The sequence below is a fragment of the Gavialis gangeticus genome, unplaced genomic scaffold (genome assembly GCF_001723915.1).
Source record: "Gavialis gangeticus isolate Ggan-Ray unplaced genomic scaffold, GavGan_comp1, whole genome shotgun sequence".
Lineage (NCBI taxonomy): Eukaryota > Metazoa > Chordata > Crocodylia > Gavialidae > Gavialis > Gavialis gangeticus.
In genome coordinates this window covers 156,567,664-156,587,381 of record NW_017729025.1, presented here as the reverse complement: position 1 = coordinate 156,587,381, position 19,718 = coordinate 156,567,664, and the positions used below count along the sequence as shown (strand labels likewise).

General features: G+C 40.2%; 1 protein-coding gene across 9 annotated transcripts in view; it reads right to left on the bottom strand.

Moving 5' to 3' along the window:
- PPP6R3 (protein phosphatase 6 regulatory subunit 3) overlaps positions 1-19,718 on the bottom strand; it is a 136,853-nt gene that overhangs the window by 34,039 nt on the left and 83,096 nt on the right. For all 9 annotated transcript variants that reach the window (XM_019519830.1, XM_019519832.1, XM_019519834.1 and 6 more), the window contains 3 exons: positions 16,990-17,105; positions 14,983-15,068; positions 8,119-8,205 (listed from right to left, as the gene is read on the bottom strand). In XM_019519830.1, coding sequence (XP_019375375.1) covers positions 8,119-8,205; positions 14,983-15,068; positions 16,990-17,105 — 289 coding nt within the window. The remainder of the gene's footprint in view (positions 1-8,118; positions 8,206-14,982; positions 15,069-16,989; positions 17,106-19,718) is intronic.

Genomic DNA, 19,718 nt, shown 5'->3' with positions numbered 1-19,718 from the left:
TTTTTTTTTTTTTTTTTTTTTTTTTTTTTAAGGGGTTACTTCTGAAAGGACTAAAGCCATGATGCCTTCAGTCAAGACAGTCATATTCTTTACAAATTACATATGGAAACGAGGAGTGCATTTCACTTTTCAACTGAAATGAAACCAAACCACAATAGGGAAGATGGCCATTTTCTGGACTTTGCAGTTAGTTTCCAATTGTTTTAACTAAAGCAATATAGAAGGCAAGGCAGAAGTGTGCCTAGAAAAGAGCAGTAGGTAGCTAAGAAGGCAGCAAGGGAATGGATGACTGAGGAAAAAGGATGACAGCAGAGGAAAAATGTAGAGCTTGTGAGGCATTTAGGGGTCTGGAGGAAAACAAAAGGATAGTGATAAGAAAACTGAAAGCCAGGCAGCTTCTTCACACCCTTAGGATTGGGAATAGGTAAGGACAGCCCTCATTCAAACAGCCAGTGGAAAGACCTGTATTTGTGCAGGTATATTTCTGGTTGAACATTTCAGATTTCACGATTTAAAAGATGCCTATCAAGACCTCTCAAATATTTTAGAATAGTGGTATACTTGCCACAACAATATTATTTACTGTTTTAGTAATAAAAGGTGTTTTTTCTGTTCTTTGCTACTGGTAATTACTGTAACAGCATTGTTTTGGTCTCAGAAGACACCTGGCCTAGATAAGAACAGCTTGCAAGTGGATGAGCGGCCATTCAAAAAGATGCAGTGCACCTTCACCTCAAAAAAACCCCAGACAAACAGTGAAAGAAAATGAATACTAAAAATGTGACTGGATTTGAAAACCAGAGAGTTGTGCATTTTCTGGAAAATTTTGAATTGGAAAGTTTTCCAATGCCCTAAATACAGAGTGATCTGATTTAGCATGTCTGACTTATATTTAGTAAACAAAACTTACAAGTACCCACATGTTAACTTCATGTCCCAAAAGCTACAAGTATTTGAACTGAAATATTTGATTAGGAAAAAAATTAAGTACAGCACACAACGTGGTTTAAATGTTATATACAAACAAATTCCAAGCTTTATGTGGAAATAAATTATTTGCATTGGAATACTTGTAAAAATGTAAAGGCAATACACAATACGATGTACTTCCCTTCCACTGTTTGTTTAAATTTGAGGGAAAAACGAAGGCACTGAAAACTGCTGACACTAATTTTAGCACACCCAAAGAACTGTGCATGATATGCCCTGGTTGTCCACTCATCTACTTCAACAGAGTTTAACTCTCTTCCACTGAGGTCATTGCGGCACCTCCAGTTTCCCTGTCACCATCTGTGGAATCACTCGCACTACTTGTTAGTTCCATTCCAAAATCAGATCGAAGCAAATCTGATTCAGAACTATTTAAACCTCGTTCTCTTTTGCTAAAAGATGGTTTTGCCAATGAGTCTATGGGCAAGGGCAACTTATCATCACACTGCATCTTCTTCACCAATTGTGCTTCTGGCTGATTCTCCAGAAGCAAGAAATTTTGAGAAATAGACACAAGCTTAGTGGTGCGTTCATTTGTTAATCTATTCTTCTTTTTTGTCTTGACTGAGCTGAAAGCCTTCCAAGTTCCATTCACAAGAAGCTGCTGTTGGTGGAACACTTGGGATCCTGAGAGCAATCCTGGACAGCGGTCAGGTGTTACAGTAGCCCTTCCACCATGTAAGAGGAGACATTCTCTGCTGCCCACCAAATGATGTCTTCGCTCCAAAAGTTTTTTCTTTTGCATGGTACTCGGCAATGCCTGTCATTACCGCTATTTCATCCATGCTGGGAACATTCTTAACTACTTCCACAATTGTATCGAGCACAGTAGATAATTCATCTTCTGATAAATGTTGTGCTCCGTGTTGAGGATCCAAAAGGTTTGCTGTCAGATGAACTGGATGACAGCAAAATTCAGATCTCTTAGTAAACATCTGTTTTACTACTACTTTTTTTTGGATAGAGGTGAAAAAGGCAAAAGCTCAATTAGATTTTCATTCAGTTGTCTGAATATCTCCGGAATATTTGAAAGGCTTGGTGCATCTCCTTCAAGTTTCTTGACAGCAACTGCAACTGTTAGTAGCAAACAGAATGCTCCTTGAACTCAAACCAGAACATATCATTGTTGAGAATCTGCTTCTGAATGTTCATGGGAATGATCTGAGATCCCGTGTCATCTATTGAAGCAAACTGCAAATAGTTCTTTGTATGCAGCAAACTACGTAAACACTTTGTAGCTGAGCCCCATCTAGTTTCTCCTGGCTATAAAAGAGTACACTTTTCTTCCCCTGCTTCTCTTTCTGTAATTTCTTTGAAGCCTGATTAGCCACATGATGATTGCTGAACACCTTCACAATTGCTTTGCAGCTTGCCAGTATTGTCTTCACACTTATTATGTCCTATGCCAGAAGATTCAACCCATGAGCATGACAGCCAAATACTATTAAATGAGGACACATTGCCTTTAAAATTTGCCATGCAGCTTTCATGTTACTCACATTATCAGTTACAAGGGCTTGTATCCTGGACAGACCTGCACTTTCAATCTTTTCACTTGGTAATTTGGCTATGTATTCACCTGTATGACGAAAAGATTTAATAGCAATTGCTTTCAGGAATACTGGTTCAGGTGTTGCTAACAATGTTCAATAAAGGATTTCCTTGTATATCAGTCCATCCATCTGACATCAGAGTCAGTGATTCTGCTTGACCAATCCTTTGAATAACCACCGTTTGAACTCAGTCATACGCTCTGCCTAAGAGAGAATGTGATGAGCAATGATGTGACAGTAACTTATATGATGGGCAAATTAGTTTGTAATGTTCCTTCCAGTATTGATTTTCAGTTATGGAAAGATGGGTACTGTTTGCAAATACTGCTTGAGTTACTGGTCTCATCTGGTTCTTCTTTGGACATTTTGTTCACAAAGCTTGATAAAAAGCTTCATTGTCTTGAACAACTACTCACCGTGGATCGCATATCTGGTGACAGTGATCTTGAAAGCGAGGATCCTGCTTCTTCCCCCAGACCTGGCAGCTCAACATTTTCATTTTCCATATTTTGCAAATCTGCTATTTAACTTGAGCTACCAAGTTCCCACAACAAAAGGGGGGAAAGATTTTTATTTTAGCCAATTCTAGTCTGGCCTCATCCATCGAAAGGAGAAGCGGCAGCGAGCTTGCTTTCCCCCTCCCTGCCAGAATACACACTGCTGGCTCAACTTGCTGCTCAGTTGTGCTGGGACTGCAGAGCCAAAGGGAAGCATAGTCTGGCCTCTGCTATCAGCCAGAGGACTAAGCTCACTCTCCTGGGTTGAAATAATTAACTATTTATCTGTTACAGATTTCACAGACATTAAGGCTGAAAGGGACCTCAAAAAATTATCAGGTCCAGCCCCCTCCCACCCAAGGGGCAGGAAGTCTGCTGGGGTCAAATAATACCAGCAAGATAAGCATCCAACCATGCCTTAAAAAGGCATCCAGAGTAGGTGCCTGCACCACTTCTGGGGGGTGGGGGGGGAGTCTGTCCCAGACTTTCAGAACTCAGACAGTAAAGACATTTTTCCTTATGTCCAGTCTAAACGGTCTTCCCAGAGTTTGTGACAGTTAGACCTTGTTTGCCCTTGGGATGCCCCAGTGAACAGTTCTCCCAGTTCCTGGTGCACACCCCTAATATATTTATAGGCTGCTACCAAGTACCCCCGGGGCCTTCACTCTTCCAGGCTGAAGAGTCCCACGTCCCTCAGCCTTTCCTCATAAGACTTGTTCTCTTGTCCTTTGATTAGGTAATTTTTTTTAAAATTATTGTTAAGCCTAAGCCACTTTGGGTTCTTAGTGCAAGCAGAAAAGCAGGATACAAATATTTTAAATAAATCAATAACAGTCTAGAGTTGCATTAACGACTTTTAAAATTATAATGTTTTAAAATAGGGGTCAGACTTGATGATCTGCTCAGGTCCCTTCCAACCCTACCAACTATGAAAACAATATAGATGCTAGTTTATACTGTGTGTTGTTTAACGTATTAATTTATTTACTTACATAGGATTCCTGAAGTAGACTTTTCTAAGATGATGTTGTTCCAATACTTCATTGCATTAGCTTTCTGTATATGGCTTATACTCTTTCAGGAGAGTTTCTATACGTTATTAAATGTTTCTTTCTTCCTCTTGCATTGTTAGCACACTCCTGCCCGCAATATTTACATCTACCAACTTTATTTCTTCCTTCCTTCAGGGGCTTGAACTTCATTAACATGATGCCCCACACTAGTTGTTTTTTCTCTGATTAGGCATTATTATGACTACTTGAAACCAAAAGCACTAAAAAAACCAACAGAATTTATGCAAACACTTCCAACTTCCCCAACTCAAGAAAAGAAATGAGACACTGCTCTGTGTGTTTGCTGAACTGAAAGTGAAACAAAAATTAATCACAGTTTTAGTTTTGATTTTGCTTTCAACTTGCAGCCTGAGATGAAATAAGAATTTTAGCTTTGGTTTTGATTTGACCCGCATAGCCAATTAGGTGAATTCATAAACTTGATTTTTGGTTTGGATTATTATGCGAATGTATTTACCCTCCTGTTTACAAATCAATAAAACATACATGTACTCTCTCACACTTCCTAGCGATAATCACCTGAAAAACATTAATTACAACTTTGAAATTGCCACACTTGCCTAAATATCGTATTGGCATCCATTCATTGTTATTAATGAGTTTTATGAAACAATGAATTTTTAGAAATGAAAACTTTCCCAAGGAAAAATAAAGTGCTGGAAAGTTTTACATCCCACATCTCTGTTGAAAACTGAAGGGATTTTAAAAAAAATAAATATTTTTCTCTATGCCCTTTAAACCACAGCAGCAGGGAAAAAGAAAACTAGAAAAGGGTTCCCAGAGGGTACCAACCAGAAATCTGATCCATGTTTTGCGAGCTGGAGGATGAGGAGGAAGATGACAAGACTTCAATATATTTTTGTTTGTTGCTATTGAATTACAGGAATTTGCAGAAGATTTACAGTACGAGACACATCGTAGTAGTAGTGCCAACCCTACTGAGGGGAATTCAGGACAAATCTTAAAGAGCTCAAAGGAGAAAATACATCAATTTGTTGGGTTTTTTTGTTAAAAGAAACAAAAAACTCAAAAGACAACAAAGCTAGATTGATAAGGCCGCTCCATCTTGTGGCATATAAAGAGTTAAACATTAAGTTAGACATCAGGTGGCAAAGGTTATGAACTTTATGTGAAAAGTTACCACATTTTTCCTGAACAAATACATTCTAGTTACAGAACTGTCAGTAGGAAACAGAAAATTTTAAGAATCACTTCACTTCTCATCCAGCATCCTTAATAAATGTTTCCAAAGGAATCCCTTTAGCCTAGATCAGCTACTGGCAGCCTTACTGTGATGGTGGCCCAGAATGACCTGGCTCAAGTCCAAGTGGCTGCTGCTGGTTCTCCTTGATACCAGTCACACCATGGGTGAAGCTCCTTGTTGTCTGGCTGCGGTGTGGTGCAGGTGAAGGTCCCTGCCACCAAAGCTCCTGCCACTGAAGGCCCCAACATCCATGGGACTAATACAATGATTCTGCTGGCTGTAGTTGGTCACCCCCTGGCCTGAATCACCAAGATCAAACCTACTCTGTATCAAGGGCTAATTCAGGTGTTCACAAATGAATTTTTAAAAGGTTTTCAATTTAAAAAAAAGCCACGTTTTTTCAGGAGCAATTAAGGTAATTTTTGCTTACTCCTAAGCTGTGGGTATGCAGACAATTTTCTAGAATCTTGTAACACTGCTAATATCAGTGTAGCTACTCTGGTGACAGTAAACATAGCAGCTTTAACACAGTCACGTCATCTAGCTTTGCTCACAGAAGGTCTAGATGAAAGTGGTAAAAATATCATCATTGGCTAGTCTCCACTACCACTACCACCCCAGCTAGCTAGGCAGAATGTGTGCGTGTTGGGGGGGGCTGGGGGGGTGAAGGGTGGAGGAAGAGACAGAGAAGAATGGGTAAGATAGAGACACTAACGTCTAGCTATTTATCCTGGGAAAAGCAGTCTACCTGTCCTTGAAATGATTTAAGCCTACTACCTCTCACTACCATATTGAACTTCCTAGCATGAACCAACTTCAAGACAGACTTTTCCATTCTAGTTTTCAAAGAGACTAAGTATCTTTTGCAAACATATACTTTGACTGAAAAGATCAGTCTTCAGCAATCCATTGCAGTCGAAGATGATTGTATTCCAGGATGGTGGGTCCAGAAATGGTTGATGAGGCCTATCTGGGATCGACAGTCTCTACTGCAGTTGGACACGTTTTTGTGTGGAAACACTTAGGCTGAAAAGATCAGTACCACAGCACTAGTTCCTCTGTCTCTCTGCAAGATGGACCATCTAACCACTTGATGCTGCTTTGAAAGTTGCAGAGCATATACTGGACATATAATCAGGAGGTGATGCTTGAAACAATTTTTGAATATTTTCTAAATATTCAGCTTGCTTACTAAAGCTGCTACATTAGGGAAGGAACTCAAAGCCATCCAACAAAATGGTAACTCTGATATGTGCCAAATCACTGAAATAACATTAGACATGAACATACCAATATGAGTTTCTAACATTACAATACCCTCCCCAATTAACCCAATTTTACAAACCATAAGAACCAAAGACCATGAGACCATGCAGTTACGCTTGGTTTCCCAATAAAAAGGCAGTTAAAAATGAGCTGTCTGATCAAAAATCCAATTCAGTATATGCTGCAAAATGTTTTTATCAGTTGTTTTTCAGCATACAGCGACAGCTCATATGTTCTTCCAATTTCTACTACAAAATTAAGAGGTAGAATATGCTACCAGTGGGGCGGTGCTAATCCAGAGCACCCTGCAGTCATCAAAAGTGACAGAAATATCAAAAGCACAGGGTACTGTTAGCTGATAATTTGAAAAAAATGCTACCCAGTGATGTGGCATAATTGTATTAAATATTCTATTGCTGTCAAATTAGCAAACTATAAGTTTCTACACAGCTTTACACTTCAGACTGCCTTGATCTTCCAAATGTTCCAATCTGACAGGTCACTAAGTTTTCTAAACACTCCTAAAAAGCCTTCATTCTTGCTTTTGTATAGCTGGTAGCTAGAATACATGCATTCTGTTCATAGTGTATGATACATGGAAATTCTAAAGTTAATTTGAAAGAGATGCTGGCCATATAAAGCAGCTTAATTTAAAGGATTTTGTTGTGCATATTTAAATATCAATGGTTTGCAACTTAAGAAAAAAGTTCTGTACTAAGCTACTGGATTCCCCATGCCAAAATAAATAGGCTCAGCATTCTCTCCCTACATTTGAGCAATTGCATTCTGATGTTCTCCTAAAGTTAGAATGTACCAAGATGAATTAGCCAATTCTCTTCCTTTATTCTTCAAACAATCAGCTACAGCATCTTGCTACAAATTGAAGAGTTTTTTAAATTTATGAAGTAACTGAAATAGAATGCATATTCTTTTGATAAGTATGTATATTAACCCAAAATGTGATTTAAATAACATCTCGCTCATCTATCTCCAGGAACTGAAACCAACCTATGGAATATATTAAACAATACCATTTTGCTAAGAACCAATACCCATTCTTAGAATTACTTGCATGAATAAAAGTCAGTTTCACACTATGGTAGAGTGACCAAAGACCATAGTCTAAGACAAGGGTGTCAAATGTAGAACTGCTCTATCTAGCCTGCCAGACTACATTCAGGCCAACACAAGCTGGGGGAGGGAAGAAGGAACATGGCCTTCTTTGGGCCCAGGCAGATATGGCAATTGCCAAGCAGGAGAGTGAGCAAGGCCCAATACAGTTCTGTCCCCCTCCAGCCACTTTGCTAGTTGTCACTGCTGTGCCCCTACCTCCTGAGCAATCAGCCCTACTTCCAGTCCCATGCTGGAGCTGCCACATGCCCCATGCCAAAACCAGAGCATGCTCCAGACTGAACCCAGCCTGCAAGGAGCCCTGCGGTCTGCATCTGGCTTAGGGCACAAAGCCAGTTTGACACCCCTGCTTTCACAAAAGGAACAACCTATGCATAAGAAGAATGTTAACAAACAAAACTCACTTGCTGCAAAGAGGAATCTTGTGAGAAACCAGTTTCTTTAAAGTCAATTTCGTCATCGCTGGATGAATGAATGTGGCAGGTAGTAACCTAGACAAAGAAGTTTAGGCATTTAATACAGAAAACAGGTTTCATGCAAATTTGAATACAAGTTAACCGTCATTAAATCCCATTGCAAAAAGAGATGTAGTGGAAGATTTTTCAATCCAGGAAGTAAATTTTCAACTGTCATACTACAAAAGCATCATGCACACACTATTTGTAGGGTGTTGTCCATTTTTTAGAGTGCTAGACACCATTAGCGAGTTATTCTGTACATCACACGAGAACTAAACCAACTTTAAACGTGTAGCTGCTAAACAAACTCAAACTGACAGTGACAGAGCAGGGTCCGATTCTTCAAAAGAACTAAGTACCTAAAACTCATAATTAAAAGCAGTAGACCCTGAGGCTAGACAGCCAAGATGGCTTAAGTTAAGAAATATTTCCATAAAAATAAACACTGCATAGAATAGCGTTCGTCAACCCATGGGTTGCGAACCAACAGCGGGTCAAAAAAGTACATGAAAGGGTCACGAACAAGCCTTAAAAACAGATTCTCCTTTAAAAGAAGAAAAACATGGGAAATGGTGGCTTTTCCCTTGCAAGCTGGCCGAATTCCAGCCTGCTTGGGACTCCCCATGCCCCACGCACTGGAGAGCAGTGGGTTGGGAGTGCGGGACACTGGGTCAGGACTGCCCATCGACGCTTACAAATGGATCCCAGTATCCTGGTACAAAAAAAGGTTGAGAACCAATGGCACGTGAAATTCTTTCACTTATTACTTTGAAACAACTGATCCTATTTCTAAAAGTAAACTGTCTATATGAAGGGCAAAAAAAAAAGATCTCAAAAACTAGATCTCTATATTCCAGGAGTATTTAAATAAGTTTTCCATACATTTTTTTTTTTTTTTAAATTCAGGGCTCCATAGAAGAAATTAATATTACTGATCTTGGGTAAAACAAACATGACCTTGGAATGACTCAGCAGTAAAAAAAAATAAAAAAAAAATCACACCCCATCCTCCCCTGCTACCCAAAAACATCATGTTCAAGCCCAAACCATGGTATATGTTCTGCACATACTTAGCATATATTTTTTTTAATTTGAAAAATTAGATGCAAATCTCTAAAACTGACCATCAGAACAAAGAACCTCCCTAAAAGGTCACTAGGATTTACCCGACAGTTTAATTGCTCAGAATTACCAAACATTTAAATCATTTTTTGTTCAAGTCTATTAAATTTTAAGTAGGTAGCCTTGTGAAAAGCAAGCAATAATAAAAATCAAGTCAAACCAAAGTAAAACACTTGGAATTCTGACTTACAGATTAAATTGGCCTGAAGCTAAACTTAAGCATACCTGTGAAAATGACTCAGTTCACAATTCCTGTGTAGTTTTCTACTTAAGAGATAAAGGGGTTATGTAGATACTAAACTAAAAGGACAGATCAGAACTCTCAGAAGTTTTTATAAAAAAGGAAAATGTTTAGTATGTTTTGCCACTCTCTGGGATTTTTCCAAGTCCGACTGTTAGAACAGCTTGCTTCTAGGATCTGAAAAGTCTACATGAAAGGATGATGTACAAGCTAAGCTTCAAATTCCCTCTGTGGAAAATGTGGATATTAACAATAGTGTATCTTCTATAAACATTTGCTAATCAATTGCAACTGTAAGACATCAGAAATTAATTACAGAAGCTCCAAAAACACTAAATTCTTCAATGCAGCTAAACGCCTAGTCTGTACAAGCAATACACACAAGTGCGCGCGTGCACATGCATGCACCCTGAGCTTGGCTTCCTTTTGGTTAGCCAGGGAAGATTTTTAACTTGAGAACTGGTTACAGCCCCACAATAATACAGTAGAAGTTTTTTTGATGAAAGGACCCATTTCTTTCTTTCAGTCAGTTGGCATTCTGCATTACCATAATTGTATTTACCGACAGGATACTGTGTAAATAATAGAAATGCTTGAAAAAGTACTAACAAAACAATGAACACTTTAAAAGAAAAGAGTCTATAAAAAACAAAACAAAAATGCAGCAAAAATAACTTTGGAAAAACAATACCAATGGCTGTTGTCTTAAGGAATACTGCTATAGGAATTGGGACATTTCATAAGTTGATATAGCAAGTGAGAGGTCCGTGAAGCACATTAGTCTCCTAAACACTGGACCCTTGCAAGTATCCACCGCAGCCTCCCATCAGAGAAGCACTTCTCACACAGATTTAGCAGGGGGTGGCAATGTACTAAAAAGAATAGTCATGCAATTTCTTCCTCTTGACAGTTGACTCCAGAATCCATACTTGATGAGGAGACAGCTGTCTGTAGATCATTAGCACAAAACCAATAATTGCATCTTGAAAGTTATTCGCCTATGCACTACAGTTCATCTTCTGCTCGTTTTTTAAAAGGAAGTCTCTATAAAAAAAGGGGTGGGAAGCTCAGCTTTATCAAACACACAAGGAGATCCCACTCTCAAAGGCTGTAGGGTTTTTCTCTTTTAAATTTAGTTATGCTTTTTCTACAATATTTCCTGAATTATTAGACCATGGTTAAAAAAAATAAAACTAATTAAAAAATAAATTACTAAATGGGCACACATGTACATGAAGCTGAAATGGCAAATCAAGCTGGCTGGTCAGCTGGGGACTCAGCATAGGTGAACATCACAGCCTGTGGGAGTCCAGTCCCTATACACATGGTCTTACAATAAGACTCCTTTCTATGAGTTCTCACATCCAAGCTTATGATACAGGGAGAGATGGGGGGGGGTGCATGGGCTGGTGTTTAAACTAAATACTGTATTCTTAAAGTCTTGCATGCCTGGGCATTTTGTCCCAAGAACAGCTATTGTATTTGAGGCACCCTAGATGACTGGAAAGTAGCCAGTATTCTTCAGAAGTTAAAATAACATACATGCACAATAAAGGTTAGGCTTTAAATAAAAGATGGGGACATTTAAAAAAAAGGTTCTTCAGGATTTAAGAAAAACACAAAGATGTATAAAATCTCTATTAGAATTGATTGAAATTTAGTAACTAGTGGCCCTAACTTTAAAAAAGTCTACACATCTAAGTGTCTGTCAGAAGTCTAATTTTAAAATGCTTCAACTGCATTTGCAGGACATTTTTAAAGTCATCATTAAGCTATCCTAGCTAAAGCAATACCATGGCATAGCCAACAAATTCATTCAGATTGTCATATAGCATGACACCCATTTTCACAAGAACTTTAAATGACTTTGATAAAGTACTGCAGAGCTATTCAGTTTTTTTGATAGCAAATAGTTCTTGCAGATAGAGCTAGGCTACTCTAGCAGCAGAAAACTAGGGAGCAGTGGCTGAACGGAAGAATCTAACCTGCTCCATCACCACCACACTCTTTCCAGCAGGTGCAGGTCATAAACCAAACCCAAACTCACAAATTGCTATGCTTTTATTAATGGTTATTTCTCAGTTCCCCACTCTAAGTACAGTGTAGACACCATTGCTGTCAATGTGAGCTAATCCTTTGGAATGTGATTCCCTCTGGAAGAAAGCATCTCAGTTGTTGGAGCAAATTTCTTACCTTCTGTAAGGAACTAAAGAGCAAATTACCTATTCTTGGGATAATTGTATAATTATTTTGTATATTTTTCCTACTGTCTTATATAGGCATGGCATAAGCATTACACAAGTAAATGTATCACAACTTAAAACATGTTATCTTTATTTTACTTCTTTATTTCCCACTCTGTCATTAAGGGAAACATCATTGCATGGGTGTTATTTTTGAGTGTGGGTATGATCCCTGTTCGTCTTCCATAAACTTAAAAGGGTTAGTTAAGGCCAATGATTTGAAAGGATCTAAAGAACACTTTGTACTGAGAGCCACTGAAGGACTGGTTTGCTTCTGAAGACGTTTTTCAATTAAGAACACAAATAGTCTTTTGGCTGTGCATGATTATTACAGAGTTAACTGCTGAAACTTCCTTAACCTGACAAAGGGTTTTTGAACCCGAAAGCTTAATAATTGTTTTCCAACTATTTAAGCTGGTCTAATAAAAAATATCAGATTCACCCAAAGAACCTTGTCTTACAGAGTTTATAACATTTTTCTACCAAATCACAAACATTAACTTCAGTTTAGGGCAGGATTCTGGAGTTAACAATTACTTAAGTTTCATCTGTAGTTTCAGTTACAGCCAATGTGGTGTCCATTCAGAAGTGCAGAAGTGTTTCATGCCAGAAACAGAAACATTATGCCAATAAAATGATTCTTTGCACAGTTCAAAAAGCATGAAGTATGGGTATTTAAATTAGCAAATGCTGTTTAATGCAAGTCCACAGAACAATGCATTTGAAAGAGAGCCACTACATAAAGTCAGAGGAGCACACCCCTTGCAGCTATTGAATGTTAATAACCATTTCTATCTGACAGCAACGGTGTTACATTGATTGTTATTATGTGACGGTCTGACAAAAAGTGATGCCAACCGTGTGCTTAATGGCATCTGTTACTCATTTCTGCTCTGCAGTGTCATGTGGATTATTTCGTTAAGCAGAGGAACTGTATCCTCACTTAGATTCTGGAAAAGATGAAGAACTTTGCACTCAGCTCAGGCACTTCAATGACCAACAGCAAACTTTCCAAAGTGCTATTTTAATGAGAGATTTCATGTTAGACCAGCTAATGAAGATGGAAAGACAACACCCCATTTGTGAGAGAGCAGGTATCAAGTACTTGGTCTCAACAGGATCTAGTATAAAGGAGTGTTAAATGTCCTGTGTTCCATACTGAAACCTGAATTGAACAAGAGAGGCTCAGTATTCAACCATTATCCTAACTGGTGAGGATCCAGTTTAAGATAGGTTTCTTTGAGAGAGATTTACCTTAGCTAGCTAGCAGGCTGACCTGTAGAAGGTTTTTTAAGAAAACTTCAGACAGGAGGCCTTGTATGACACCAATTATTTCCCCAAGCAGAATTCTTAGTTGGGGTAAATTGTTCTACCTCCACATCAACTAAAAAGCTTCTCAGAAGATCTAGGTTAACTGTTCCACATACATGTCAACTACACAGCTTTTTCAAGGTCAGGAGGCTAAGAAAGTCTGAATTGCAGTGGGACACTTATGGGACATTTTCAAAAGAAGTTTTACAAACCCAACAAATACTCCTCATCCAGGAAGACTGATTCTTGAGCATTAATCCAAAGCACCTGTGATCTTAGTTAGCATTACAGATCTCAGATTCACAAAAAGCCCAGAATCTACAGGTTCGGGTAAATTTGTTAAATTACTGTACCCTTTCTGTATTTCTGCTGTGAATTAGTGCTGTGCATTTTGAAAATAAAAAAAAAACCTAGTCAATTACGAAAGGCTCATAATGGACCACCTCAAGAGAAACAAAACGTGACTGCCTTTCAGATGTCTTAATCTGAAAATGTACTTCAGCATTAAGGATAAGCCATTAGGCTAGATGTTTTAAGTATTTAGTCTTCTCATTCAGCTGGAGAATTGGGTGCTGGAGAACAAGAATTATATGTTGATAGGTATCTAATGTAGATAAAAATGGGGCACTTGGCTAGTCCCCGCCATGCAGAAAAGAGAAAAAAAAAGACCAGACATCTCAGAACTTGAGTGGACTGTATTGTTATGGACTGCAATTCTGGCTCATTAAAACTAAACATCTTTCACATTTTCAGCCCTGCAGGAAACAAGTTTAGAGATTGAATACTGACTAAAATATTTTTACAGATCTCTTGATTTGCAGGACTTGCAAAGAGTATTCCCATTTGTTTTAAATGCAGGAGAATATAAATTTACCACTAAGCAAAGAATAGATTGCATATTACATGGTGTACTTAGAGTTGTATTCCTTTGTTTTTATATTTGCAGAAACAGCATATCATACAGCAACTTCAAAGCTTTAAAAGATTAAAAACAGCAGATTTAACAATCTTTATTCATCTTTTGGTCCAAATTAGTACTGTATCAGTACCATTTAGTAACCCACACACAAAAGCAGCATATTCTTGGGAACTGGAACAGGACTAAAAGCCACAAAGAAAGATAAAAAAAAAAAATGTAGGAAGCAGCAGCCTCATCTTAAAAAAAAGAAAATCTCCCATAAGAGACAACCATTAAAATTCACAACAGAAATAAAAAATTAGTTTGTCCAATTTGGAAATCAAGGAATGCATTTCCTTTCACACTGAATACTTTATCTCTAAATACACTGAACAGAAAAGGCTGTCTCTATTTAAGTCTAATTCTGCACTTCAAAATTAGATGATCGTTTAATCCTTTAAAAAGTCAATGTAATCTCCGAATCAGTCAGTGCAGAACAGAATAGTCATCACAGGACTATAAACACAGGCATATGAAATCATATTACTTAAGTGAGGTAGATATTATGTGCATCACATTCCATGATGCAGGAAGCAGTTCATATGTAGGTCTGTTTACATCCTACATGGATCAAGTCTAACCCCAGCTTCAGCAATTTTAGTCTCAATTCTTCAGGCAGTTTTGAACTTGCAAGGTCCTCAAAGTGACACCTTCCTGTAGCGTAGTATTTTTACAGAGGTGCAGTACAAAGTGTGCCCAACTCCAAATATCCTTGCAAAATTACAGTAACTGCCAATAAAGGTAGCCATGTTTGCAAAGGAAATCAGGGTGGTGTCGATTCCACAACTGAGCTACCTGAGATGCTGGCTGACATTGTCTTAGAAGAACAATGGCTGGTAAGGCTGTGGTGTAATTCTGTCCCTGACACACTGGAAAGGAAAAGAGGTGCCCTTACAAAAGAAGTAACTTTTCAAACTTCATCTTATAAAACCTACTAGATCCACTGTGTTCCTTTTGTTAGTTTCTCCTAAGGAGCTTGTGCAGAATGTCTCCCATCGTTCTCTGACCTCCTCTGGTAGCTCTAGAGGTATGAAATGCAAGAAAAAAAGATTTAGTCCCATGTCAGTGAAAAAACATTCAAGAAATATGACTGTTTTCTTCTTAAACCCCAACAATGAACTGTTGAAAGCACTGCAGGAAATATATACTCTCACATGCCAGATAAAACAGCGTGTGGTTTTCAGACAGACACTGCCAGTCTATTAGATGATGCTCTCAATGGGCGCTGACAGACCGGGGGCAGGGAAGGGGATGGGGACAGATAAAAACCAAAACAAAAAACACACACCTCACTTTACCGGAAGCAGCAGTGCATTACTTCAACCTGGCACTGCAACATCTGTATAGATCAGGCACTTTATTGGGGCCTTTTGGTACTTTTATGTAATAGCTGATTCAAAAAACCCCATTAAAGCACGTAATCTACACAGATGTTGGGAAAGCTGGGTGCAACTAACACGCTGCCTCTTCCGAGCACGTGCTGGGCTTGGCATGGGAGCACATTGAGTTTAAAGTAAAGCATCATCCCATCTTGCCCCGCCCCCTCGCAAGTAGCCAATGGCTCCCTGGTACAGTGGGCTTGTTATATTAAGTGACCATAAGAAATATGCAAGTAACCACTAACAGGACAAGGGCCTGCGGTGATGGACCCTTAGGGAAGAAACGCAATGGACAAAAACCATAAAGGAAGGCTTAGAGGGGAAAAAAGCAGCATTGTTCTAGAAGTATCTTTGTAAATAAGGCTCAGAATAGATGCCACCAAATGAAGTGGACTGGCTGTGCCACGATGTGCCTGCAGGAAGAGCCTGGTAGGAATTAACCAAGGTGTGCAGGACTAGAAGAGCTAGCAGCTCCAGGCTCCCAGCATTCTGATGCTGTAAAGCAGACATCCACTAATAAATAATATCATAAATTGATGCCACCTTCATTGGAGCCATAGATTTTGGGCAGTTGTGGCTCTACAAGGGGTATGGATGTCTGCTTGGCTTTTGTGCCACCATAGAAGTCATTATGGTGGCACAGAGGAGATGAAAGGCAACATTTATTTCCATCCTAAAGGGTACACGGCAAGAGTTGTGACTGTAGGGTTGTGCATTAGATCCCACTATGCCATACCACGATCCTGGACTCTCCCTGCACCAGCTTCTGAAGCTATGAGCCCCGCCAGCTGATGTGGGCTGCAGGGCTTGCAGCAGGGGCAACTCTGCCACCACTGTGAGATACAGGGTTCACAGCAGGGAGAACACTGCCACCACTGCAAGCCTCGTGAGGTGTGGGGGCTTGCAACAGCAGCAGAACTCTTCCCATTAGCTGACTAGGCTTGAGGGGGGCAGCATTCTCCCCATTGCAAGCCCCGCAGCTGAGGAGGCTCACAGCCAGGGCAGGGCCAGGAACAATGCTGCCACTGTGAGCCTTGTCAGTCCCAGGGCTGACAACAGGTGGCGCATCCTGAGGCTGGGAGCCCCTCAGTTGGTGGGGCTCCCTGGCACAGGGAAGCACTTGGCCACACATTCAATTAATGGTGCAATTAGAACAAGCTACAAAGTTATTACACATTTTTTGTGGAATAACTTTGTAGCTTATTGCTTCCTTTATCACACCATTAATTGGTTGAATGTGTAGCTGGGTCACAACTTAAGATGCAACTAACTGGTTAATCATGCTTTAAGTGTAGTGTGTAGAGGGGAGCCGAGTTGCACTTCAGAATACATAGCGTGGCTCCATTTAATTATAAAATTACGACACTGCCACTTGCATTTGAAGCAGCCTTGATAATGACTGGGCAAATCAAACACACATACACTTTGTCTGAAGAACATTTGGAAAGAAAAAAAAAACAAACCAATATTAAAATCTGCCTCTTTCGTTCCTAGCACAACTCAATTCCATAAATCCAATTAAACAGAAAAGTCTAGGACAAAATTTGCAAACTTTAGTATTACCTTTAATAAGCTGCTGGACTTGCGTACTGTTTGGCCCCTTATCAGTACTATGGACAATACAGTTAGCTATCCTTGTTAAGTGACCCATATAGCCATACCGCCTTCCTCCTTCAGCCCTGCAAAAGGAAAAAAAAGAGTGCAAATGTTCATATTCTGGATAATTAACTGGCTGTTAAACTACTCTGTGGTTTCAAAATGTTCAGCAGAGCCATGAAAGTGTTAAAAGAAAGTACAGACTAACCAGGCAAGAACACAGAGTACTCTTAGGCAAAATGAATAGCATACACTTCAACCAAAAAGTTTTTTTAAAAAGTTGTAAATTTTTCAAGGCCCTCCAACCTCTCAATTGGTCTAAAAGTATATAACTACTACAATCAAGCCTTCACATATTTAAGACCGACAGGGGCAGAAAAAGTAGAATGGTCAAAATGAAGGAAATATTAATTTAAATTTGGTCCAAATTGCCTATACTTCACCGGAGTCTACGGATACTTTCCCTGGAAACTATTATTAAATAAAAATATTCTAAAGAGGGGAAAAAAAGAGGAAGGGGGGGAAGGGGAAAGACTCTTCTGAGTCTGAGTAATGGGTAAGTCCTTCATTCAGGATACACTAAAATACTCCAGGATGCATAAGTTTTTGTTCTTTTTTAATTTCTGATTGACAAAGAAGGACCAATTGAAACTTCTATATAACAGATAAGTTAGGACTGCTGTCTTCCCAAAGCTGAAGCATAACAGTTAAAGAAATTCAAGTGACAATGTAGCTATGAGGCAATTCAGCTATCTATGCTAACTTGTCTGACTCAAAATAGAAAGTCTCAGCTGCCAGATCACCACTTCACAAGACTGGAGAACTGAGTTTAGCTGGAACTGGCCTAAAACTAAGAACATGTGCATCTGTATTTGGCCTCAACTACCAAATGCTGGTTGCTGCTCAGAGGTCAGGGTTTCTTGTCACTTGCTTTGCCTAGAGGTGCACGGTTATAAATCGGCTGTATATCGGATGGGCACCAATGAAAGGAAAATTAATATTATCGGTCATGGGCTTTTTTTGGCTAGTGCAGCCGATAATGTCACCGATAAATGCCACATGCACAACTATAGCATGCACACAGCCAGGAATGCAGCCTGGCAGCTTGGACAGCAGCATCCTGCCAGAAAGTCTGTGGAAGAGAAGGGGCGTGGGGGGCCTGATTGAGGCCCCCCATGGTGAGGGAGGGAGTGGGACAGGGTCTGCCCAGCTAGGGCAGGAATGCAATCCCAGGGCCAGGATCAAGACAGAGCTGTGGATAGCTCATCCAGGGGATGGGGCAAGGTGAAGGGAGGGGGACAAATCCCCTCCACCACGCACACCTGCCAGGGGAGGCATGCGGGGCATGTGCCTCCCTGGATTTAGGCACAAGGTGAAGGCACCCAAGGGAAAGGCAGCAGACTGGAGTGCCCTGAGCACGGGTAGTGCTAGGGGGGAAACTTAGGGGGTTACAGCCACTCCAAAATTCCCCATAGCTATGGACAACAGGGGGTCTCTATCCAGCCTAGTCCACCCTACCCCTTGATCTCCATCCTCCCACACCCCTCCCCTCAGGACCCTGGTCTCCAACCCACCAGGCAGCACTCCTGCAAAATCAGCTATCGGATTGGTATTGGCCAATATGGTTGGTTAATAAAATGGCTAATCAGTAACAGCCAAGAAAATCTTTATCAGTGCACTGCTAGCTTTGCCATATTTTCTGCACTTAATGTTTTCTTGCTATAATTCCCAGAACTCAAAACAGACCTTTACAAAACTTGCAGCTGGTAAAAATCTCTCCACGCAGCAAAAAGTCAAAGATTTTTTTTTAAAAGGCTTTTTAGATCTGCTTTATGCACAAACACGTTCCTATTCAGTTTTATGATCCCAACACTAATATTCCAGTTACAATTTTAAATAACCATCTAGCTTGCGTATACCTTTGAAAAAGAACACAGAAAAAGTTTCTTAAGAATTAATTATACGTCCTTTATCGTAGGGATCAAATATGAGAATATGGAGACGAATTTCAGCTCTTCATCTTACTATGTCTCGTTGGTCTAGCTGTAACTTGAAGACTCATTTGGCCTTGCTCAGACAGACAGACTGACCAATCTGGCCTTGCTTAAAGTAAATTCAAGTTATAAAAGGTGCTAACCTCTCCACATGGTACTGTGCTAACATATTTAGAGAGACAAGAGACCATCAACATAGCAGCATGGCCATTCAGAAAAAGAAAATCTATGCTTGTTTACAAAAATTCAACATGCTTCCTTAAACACTACATTGGATCTGGCCTGCGGGCCATATTTTGCCCACCCTGGCTACCAAGGGCAGTACGACCCAGGGGAAGGCCGGCAGGCTCCCACAACAGCAGGGCTGCAGCAGGGAGTGCTGGCCATGGGGCAGGTGAGGGGCCACTTTTCCCCACACTCAGCACCAGCTTCTTCCCTGGGAGCAAGGGGTTGGGGCTGTATGCTGTCCCCCGTCTGTACCGTGGGGCTGGGGGGCACTGGGAGTGAGCAGGTACAGGAGCCAGCAGGATCGCAGGGCCTGCACTGGTGTCCTGGGGCCAGTGCCAGCAGAGCCCAGAGCAGGGTGGCAGGAGCACAGGGTCCCAGTCGGCAGGGTCTCTATGGAGCCAGGCCAGCTCCCCCCTCTCCCTGCTGGAGCAGCCCAGACTGGCTCCACAGACCCCTGCCAGCCTGTGCCCCGAT